Source organism: Anastrepha obliqua, chromosome 3 (genome assembly GCF_027943255.1).
Source record: "Anastrepha obliqua isolate idAnaObli1 chromosome 3, idAnaObli1_1.0, whole genome shotgun sequence".
In the NCBI taxonomy this organism is placed as follows: Eukaryota; Metazoa; Arthropoda; class Insecta; order Diptera; family Tephritidae; genus Anastrepha; species Anastrepha obliqua.
In genome coordinates this window covers 64972978-64982411 of record NC_072894.1, presented here as the reverse complement: position 1 = coordinate 64982411, position 9434 = coordinate 64972978, and the positions used below count along the sequence as shown (strand labels likewise).

At 35.6% G+C, this 9434-nt stretch overlaps 1 protein-coding gene across 1 annotated transcript; it reads right to left on the bottom strand.

Moving 5' to 3' along the window:
• Positions 1-3038: 3038 nt before the first annotated feature.
• LOC129241555 (larval cuticle protein 65Ag1-like) lies at positions 3039-3685 on the bottom strand. The gene is made up of 2 exons (XM_054877953.1): positions 3539-3685; positions 3039-3436 (listed from the first exon to the last, which is right to left on the bottom strand). Exons 1-2 carry the CDS (start codon positions 3655-3657, stop codon positions 3238-3240), a joined length of 318 nt encoding a protein of 105 aa, XP_054733928.1. The 5' UTR covers positions 3658-3685; the 3' UTR covers positions 3039-3237.
• Between the last annotated feature and the right edge of the window lie 5749 nt (positions 3686-9434).

Below are 9434 nucleotides of genomic sequence, written 5' to 3'. Positions count from 1 at the left end.
GACTAGCAAATTGCGAATGATGACTTGTCGAGGGCGATTGTGACAATATATACTATTTTGCGTAGCTCGATTGATAATTAAAGAAGCTAATTTTAAAATTAATTCTACGCATAAAAAATTCAACTTATCATCGCTACTACTAAGACAAAGGGTATTTTGTTGTTGAGTTTTTTCTTTTTCTTTTTAATCAAATCATGTGAACTAATACGGCAACTAACAATTGATTAACCTGCAGTTGGGAGTTCATGCATACTGTTAGTTTTGTCAAAGTGGTTAAGCAGCTAGAAACTGGATTGAGCAAATTATTTTAGCATTTCTTCTAATACAGGAGGCGAGTGTAGGTTTTTCGTGTTGTAGACAAATAGTGTAACTAGAGATTCTATTCAACTCTTGTGACACCAAAGAAACTGAGAATCTGGCATAAGTAGTGAGCAGATAGATATTAGGATGACAGCTGAATAATTTATGAAGAAACGAGGAGGAGACATCTGTCGGTCAACAAGGATATTGATTTTTTTATGGCAGTGGCATTTTTCATGATGGTGCAATTAAGATCTTACCAAATATTTGGAATCAGGCCGAGATGATTCTTTGGAAAGTCGTTGGAAATATATTGAAGAAAGATTCTGGAACTACATTTAATTGTGCAAATGAATATTGGTTCTAGACTGTCATTAAGTGGGTAAAGTATGCAAATCCAAGTAGGAAGACATCACATGTATATATGTATAAATCTGGCCAAAAGCGCGCCTTAACTTGGCCTTAACTTGGAAAGTTATTTTCAACTGATAAAAATCCAGAATCTGAATCGAGAAACTCCACATCAATACCCCGGATGCCATCGAGCTCATTAATAAAAGGAGGAAGTTCCGATTTTTCGGCGGGAAACATAGTCTAGAAAGTACTCATAAAATTCTCAAAAAGGAGTTCTCTGCCTCGCTTGCCTACGTAGGTAGGTGAGGTAGGTGAAATGGTTGAAGTATCACTCTGACACTCCTCAAGTAGCATTAAAACGCCGTTTTGATACCATTATGAGACCTCCAACAGGCAGAGATATCTACAGCCAGCCAGAGCTGTTAATATAATGGAGAAGATTGAACCTAAATTCCAGTCTGGCGCACTGCTCCAGGTTGTCGAAGAGAGGAGCACCCAGTGACCTTAATCGTCTAACTGCCAAACCCAGACACTTACAGAGAAAGTACTCAACAGTCTCCTTCTCTGAAAGATCCCCACAGCTTCTGCAATGGGGGTTAAATTGTAACTCTAGCTTTTCCGCGTGTGTGCCGATCATCCAGTGACCGATAAAAGCCGCTATGAGTATGGAATTTAGTATGGCGAGGAGTCCAAAGGATTTTCTGAGTCCTTCATATATTGTACTGGGACCAAAGCGTTTTCAAAATAGCACATGAAGAAATGGAGCTCCATATTTTTTGCGCTTTCCTAAGAAATAATTTGTGCAGTTTCCCATTTAACATCTGTCAAGGGGATGCCGATGACCAGGTAAGAGTTATCTGAGGCCAATTCAGTCCCCTTACTGGCTAGCTCAGCCCTAGCTACTGTAGCGGCGGATAAAATAAATACATTTTGAGAATTCTGTTCTGAATGAATACTTAAGCACAAGTTTTTCAGAATTTATAGTGCAATAAATATTATGAACTCTAATTATTAAATTCAAAGTAGCTTGGAGTCTTTATGTACTGCTCACATAAATAATGTTATTAATTTAAAGATAAATAATGACGATAGCCATTTCTGTATCTTAAGCGATTTCTACCTAAATAAAGACATATGGTTGAATTATTTCAATAATAGAGTGGTATTCTCCCAATACTGCATCGGTTGGATCACTTAGGAATAGTTGTCAAGTCGACACTATATACACAGATTTTTCAGAAGCCTTTGACACTGTTTGGCACCATATCTTATGGCGGAAACTTGAATCCTTGGGTTTTCATTCAGCTTACAGGTCATGGTTGAGATCTTATCTCTCCAACAGAAAATACATTGTACAAATTAAGAATACTTAATCCTACTTTTGATGGCTCCTCGGGTGTCCCACAGGAGAGAATTCTGGATCCTATTTTATTTCCCATTTTTATTAATGACATTGGCGTGTGTTTTAACCACTGTAAGTTCTTAATCTATGCTGATGATCTAAAACTGTTTAGCAAAGCAAATTGCCAATCGGATGCTTCTTCAGTACAGCAAGATTTAAGTAACCTTGTCGTTGGGAATAAGTCCAAAATAAGTTTTCACTTAATATAAAGAAATGGTTTCATGTAATTTTCGCCGACGCTATGAATGTTATTCCTTCCTCTTTTATTTTATAAAATGTTGTTCTGTCTACAGTTAAAGGGTTTTTTAATTTACTCGTGACCTTTGCCTCCGGTTTCACATTCGTAAATCATGTTAGTCAGCTATTGCTGAAGGCTTATGTTAATTTAGCATTTCTATAGCGCTATCCAAGGGATTTTAAATACCCTTATACGAGAAAACTTTTATATAACTCCCTAGTTCCTTCTAAGCTCGAGGATGTATCTCTGGTTTGAACTCCAAATCCTCTCATCCAAAAAGAATTGAAAGGGTACAACGAAATTTTATTCGATTCGCTCTACAACCTCTTTATTTATCTGATCTACTACCACCACATAGACGCACCCTTCAGTCTTTGATGTTTGTTTTTGATATTATTTGTAGTTCTGTTGATTGTCTCGAAGTTCTGGAACAGATTAGCTTCAACGTTCCTCACGACACTTTTCGATTTTGTTACAATTTGGCCCCTATTATGAGGGCTCTTACTGAGTTAAATAGTATCTAGTCTGTAAGGTGATTACAAGAATCTTAGACTTAAATAAATGAAAATGAAATGAAATATAAAACACTATCCGTTGACAGCAAAACCAAATATGTATCAACCTTTACTAACAAGAGCTAGCAGAAAAAAGCAAATAAATGAATAAATAATCAACCCTTCATGATAAAAATACGATACGATTTGTTTTAAATAACTTTATTCTTTTTTTTTAATCTCTTTTTGTTTCTGTGTTCTAATAGCTTAGACTAGGACTCAACAACTGGTCGCATTGATTGCAAATTGTTTAACAATAACAGCGTATTAATAACAAATACGAGAGTTGGTAGATTCATGACTTTAGAAAACTTTCACGGAATCGTAAAATAACTTGTAGTAACAAAAAAAAAAAAACACGTTCGGATTGCAGTCAAATATTTAGCATCTTAAGCAACTGGGGCGACGGGCAAATGAGCACCTTGTGGTTGGAAACCGTTCTCATCGGCGATGTAGTTGACGGTGTAGGTTTGACCATCATCAGCAACGAAGGAGTAAGAGCCACGGACAGCAATAGCCTCGTTTTCGCTTCCAACGTTGTTCAGGACAGCATCAGCGTTTTCCACAATACCGTTGCTGGTCTCATAACTGTAATGTCACAACATAAAAATTGTATTTATTAGCTAAGTTGTAAACCCGAGGTAACGATATAAGGTGATCCTTTATTATAGGTCGCTTATTGAAACTTACGCGTATTTGAATCCATCGGCTTGCACGTCGGAGTCGAAGCGCAGGACTTGCGCATCGGAATCAGCTGGGGCGGCGAAGGCGACGGCGAAGAGAGCAACGAAGACAATGACGAATTTCATTTTGTTAGATTTGAGTTTTACGCGTTGAGACTAGCAAATTGCGAATGATGACTTGTCGAGGGCGATTGTGACAATATATACTATTTTGCGTAGCTCGATTGATAATTAAAGAAGCTAATTTTAAAATTAATTCTACGCATAAAAAATTCAACTTATCATCGCTACTACTAAGACAAAGGGTATTTTGTTGTTGAGTTTTTTCTTTTTCTTTTTAATCAAATCATGTGAACTAATACGGCAATTAACAACTGATTAACCTGCAGTTGGGAGTTCATGCATACTGTTAGTTTTGTCAAAGTGGTTAATAAGAATGAGCTAGAAACTGGATTGGTGAAATGAATACAAATAATGAGATACTTACGCATAGAAATATAAAAACAACACTAAGAGGTTGACGTATTGTTGTATGTCAAATGTGAACAGTTCACCAGCGAAAGCGCGAGTCAACTTCGTTGTCTGCTCAGCAGCCAGTAACACAACTTCATCACAAGTATGACCATGCGAAATTAATGTAATCTTTCGTTGGCCATTGGAGCAGTTGGAATAGGTTATGCAGAGTCCTGCATAAACCTAATTTTTTAAGCAGGTGTCGTACAACTATATGAAGTACTCGTTTCTCAAATGCATTAGAACAGTGCAAACATTAAAGTTCAGAGGATTCAGTTGTACTTTTGGAACTCACAGTAAAATTAAAACCTGAAAACAAAGTCTTCTATTGTGTTAGTGCATAAAACAATTGATTTGTTTGATAGGCTGTGTGAAATGGTGCGCCTTCTTGCTGAAACCTAAGATTCAACCTATTTAATTTGCCTCCAACATCGTCATCAAAGTTTTTCTTTTAGAAGATGCAATGACTTCTTTACAATTAGGTGCACGTTTTCTTCATTAGATGCTAGATTTGATCGCTAATATCACCACTCAAAAGGTAATTAGCTTCTCTTCATTACCCCCACAGTTTCGATAACACAGCGCTGGCTTTGTAAGAAAGTTTTCAATATTTTTAAACAGCGCTCATCAGTAAAAGGATCATATCGCGGATACATAAAACTGAGCTTATACAACTTTTAAAGCCCGAAATAGCTATTCGTGTCAAAATAACAATTGATTTAAAAGTAAGCCAGTTGGATTTCTGTCTAAATATTTTTAAAGACTTATTGCGGATTTTAGTTAGTCTGCAACTGTCTATGCCCCCATTCTCCTGCTTGTCTATCTATATACAATACTTAAAAACTCTATGTGAACGTTTTAATGAAACTTTACTGTCTATATGTAGATAACCTCTTCCTCGTTCCATTCGACAGTATGTTATTTAAAATCATTTAGGATGGGATCGAAAGCCTTTAGTCAAAAAATAAGAGCACCTTAAACCAACTACCCGCCCTATGCTCCGACTAGGAGCGATAATATGTTTTGTTATAGTAGTTCTTTAGTTCTTCTAAAAAATGTCATCAACAATTATATATAGTATAATCAAGGAATAAAAACAATAGCTGGAGTCTATATTATAGACTTGGACTTGGTGTAAAGTGGCCATTTCCAATCAGTACCCGATTTCTCTAAAATAGTTTCTGCCATCGTAGACAAGAAGTTCCTGGGATGGATTTTAAAATAGGAAGGTCCATAATTGGTTATCTGTGTTAAGCTCAATAATGCCTTGAGCCCGACTCAGCGATCTATTTCTTACGCTTTCACGAAAATTTTATCTTAAAATTCTTGTTGTACATTTTTTGCGAACCGGGTCTGCAGCTTCATATATTATTTTATATTGAAACCTGGTGCAACAAACATAGGAAGGACCTTGTTACCGAATACGACTCAATCACACCTTCTTGACATTTCCTATCTCAAAAAACACTCAACTAGAAGTTCTAAATACTTACATTGCGATTTTTAACTGTTCCTATCCTATCAAAACACGAAGATATATTTCAACATATCTCCTTCCAGAAAGATGGACAAAGTTGGAGTTAGTAGTGGGCAATATTTTCGAGGACAGGTGTGTAACCATATTTCCACAAAACACAAAAAAAAAAAAAACAAGCAATGAATGGTCAACGATTTCTCTAATGAAGTTTTCTTTTATTAAGACTTTAATTTATGTCAATTTCGCGTCAACACTTCTTCTATTAATTTTACTGAACAAAATCAAGCTTCATATAAACGCTTCGTACCAAAACCTCATTCATTAATTAGCATGAACATTCCCGTGGCGAGTTTGCAAGATTTAAAAATAAAATTGCTTTGGTTTTTGTTTTGTATGCCTTTTCATTCAATTATTTTCGCACGCTCTTCGATAAATTTACAGTCTGTTGCTAAGTTAAGAAACCACTAACCGAGTATACGTACTATGTAAACCATATAGAGGAATAGAGGAAATGTCTTATGCAAAATTTGGATAGCGAGAACTTTCAGGCGTTCCGACTACGTAATTGCCTTTTTCAACAAACTATAAATTCTAGAAATTTATTCCTTGCAGAATGTTACTATTTATATTTTTTCTAATTATTGCACGTTCTTCAATTTATTGTTTGCAACTCTTAAAATATAATATCTTATTGTTAAAGGTTATCCTTACTTACGTCATCAAGAGTTATAGTTCTCCCCATTTGACAATAAACACCAAATGAATAAAATTGTAGACTTAGAGTCTTTCGACTTGTGCATTTAATGTTTAAAGTAGATGAACGTGTTTATGCATAAACTTAATTAACATCCAACAAAAAAAGAAACAACATCAGCAACAGATATATGATGCTAATACGTATAGCAATAAGAAGATAAAAAAATCAAAAAAGCAACTTCGCCACATTGATACGCTAATATATTTACATATATTATAATGAAGACTCTTATTACATACATACGTATATAAACTTGTATACATATTTATATGGCATCTACTTCTACATAGCGACCTTCAAAACATCTTCGGCGGCCGCGGTTTGTGTGGCATCATTTTCAACTGTGCTGACGTCTTCGTCTTCGTTCGTTTTTTTAGTTTAGTTTTTTCACATCACTTTCGATAGTTACCCTTGATTTTGGTTTTCTTTTGTTGCTTCATTTGATTTGTTGTCTCAGTTTTACCTGACGCAGATGACTTTTTAGCTATGCATATTAACAGATTAGCAGCATTTCTGTTATAATGTTTATAAAATTAATTTAAATCGATTACACTGAGCGAACGATTGTCGCGAATATTATTTCCAAGAAAATGAGAAAACGTTTTAAGCTTATGTTACTTCGAATCACTGTATATTTTTCTGAAAACCGGTTTATTTGTAAGCTTGAGTAAAATCAGAAGTGAATCGAAAAGCTTTCAAGAAAAATTTATAATTTTCTAAATATTGGTCTAGAGTTTTTTAAAGCGAAATATCTTTTCTAACTTCTTTTTAACATTCTTTATTCTTTAATTTTTTAACAAAATATACTTTTTAAAACCATTTTTTCGGCATTTTTGAAAAACACCACCCCTAACTTTTTTCTCACTTTCTTTTATCAGCAGGCGAAGCGTCGCCCATCATTAAAAACAGATACTCGCTACTTTTCACTTGTTTGCCTGTATGGCAGTAGAACCGCCTTCAATAGAAGCAAAGCTTGGATACTATAGGGTGGACGATATGAAGTGTTACCAACTTCACACTGCTTGTGTTTGTCAAACAGCTCATGACATCAACGTCAAAATTGTTCTAATGGCAGTTCAATATATTGTTTATAATTGATGGCATTTGCGTCTCAGTTTTGTTGAATTTTTTTTTTTTCTGTGATGGAATTCAAACGTAATAGTGTGATTGCATTATATTTGGCTGGAAAATCACAACCAGCCATTGTTCCTGAGCTTAGTCACTCTAAGTTAATAAAATATTTGTGTATCGCACTATAAAACATTACAATGATACTGGTAGCATTGCAAAACGCTATGGAGGTGGACCAAAAAAAACCGCAACAACGCCAGAAATGGTTCGGAAAGTGAAGGATCGACTTGAAGGAAATCCACGTCGAAGTGGAAGAGAAATGGTCAAAGAACTGAAAATATCGCAAGACAGCATTCGACGAATGTTGAAAAATGAGCTCAAGGTCAAGACTTACAAGTTCCAAAAAGCACATGATAATTCACCCCAGCAAAAAAAAAGTTCGGTGCGAAAGAGCAAAGGAGTTGTTGCGCTTGCACGAACGTGGCGAATTTTCTAACATTGTGTTTTCTGATGAAAAAAATTTCACAATTGAGCAGTTCAGAAACACTCAAAACTATCGTGTTTACTTGACCGAACGCTCATACGAGAATTTGAGCCTACGTATGGCCGCTCGAAGCAATTTCCCATCGCAAGTAATGGTTTGGGCCGCAGTGACCGCTGATGGATGCTCTCCAATCGTTTTCATCGAGCCTGGTGTCAAAGTGAAAATATTTTAGAAGCAGCTTTAGAATTAGAGTCGTGGACACGCAAACATTTCGGTCGTAGACCATGGACGTTCCAACAGGACTCGGCACCGTCTCATAAAGCTCGTGTGAACCAAGAATGGTTAAAAAATCATGTCCCACACTTCATGTCCCACACTTCATTTCGTCCACACAATGGCTTTCGAATTCACCTGACGCAAATCCGATAGACTATTCCATCTGGTCCATTTTGGAGAGCAAAGTGAGGACTAAAAAATATGCCAGTACGGATGCGCTGAAAAAAGCGATTATACGAGAATGGGCCAAAATACCTCAAGATCACATTCGTGCAGCATGCAACTAATTTTTTGACCGTTTGAGGGCTATAGTCAAGGCAAAAGGTGGTGGTATCGAGCTAAAGTGAATGTACGTTAAAATTGTAATCATTTTTGAACAATTGTGTCTTTGAAATCAATAAAAACTAATTTCACACAAAAAAGTTATGGTGTTTTGAATAGGTAACATTTCATATCGTTCACCCTGTATACCTATATCATCGCTGTTGTTAAGCTCTGGCTATAAAAAATCCCTTCAAATTAAAAGTAGAAGAGCCTCCTTCCTCACTTCGTAAAAAATATAGACCACCATGCCGTGACAAAAGTTAATTTTAATGGATGCATTGGCGCTTGTGGATTAAGTTCCCTCAAAAGACGGCAATTTTCCTTATTAATATAACCACTGAACCAAAGGAAATGTCCGAGAAAAAGATATTTTGGCCAAAATGCATTACATTTCACAGGTAAGTAAATTCAATTTCCGATTTACCGCTTTTTGACAACAACTTCTTTTTAGCCTAAATGGTTGAAGTGGGTATCATCAAGAAATTTGTAGTACTATGAAACTCATATGTATTCTGATTTATTATTTATTTATATTTTTGATTAATTATTCGCAAACATTCCTGCAGCGAGCCAAGAAGCTTAAATGTAGTGCATATATAAGTATAATAATAAATAGCATCATCAATAAATAAATAAAAATATAAATATATGAATAAATACAGTAGAGCTACATTACAGACATGAGCAAAATGGTGATTTTACAAGCATTGTGTGAACTGTGACTGGGATTTTTTTGGTTCCCCATTTACTTTTAGCAAGATCTTAAATTAAAACATTGCAACAGCACTGTTTACCAGTGACTACGATGGATGAATTTGGAACTGGATCAACAGCAAAAGAGATTCTGCACGAGGTTGAATAAGTACCCCGGAAAACGGTGATTTAATACTTTGAATCACTGTGATAACCGGAGACTTGCGTGATAAAGTGTTTTTTTTTTTGCTCATCACTGATTTATTTCATGCGATATTACCCCATTTACAGCCGTTTAAGGTAAGTTA

Coding starts and splice junctions, on each gene's coding strand:
- LOC129241555 (XM_054877953.1), bottom strand. CDS start 3,657: ATGAAATTCGTCATTGTCTTCGTTGCTCTCTTCGCCGTCGCCTTCGCC. Junction 3,437..3,538: donor GCCGATGGATTCAAATACGC/GTAAGTTTCAAT, acceptor GTGACATTACAG/TTATGAGACCAGCAACGGTA.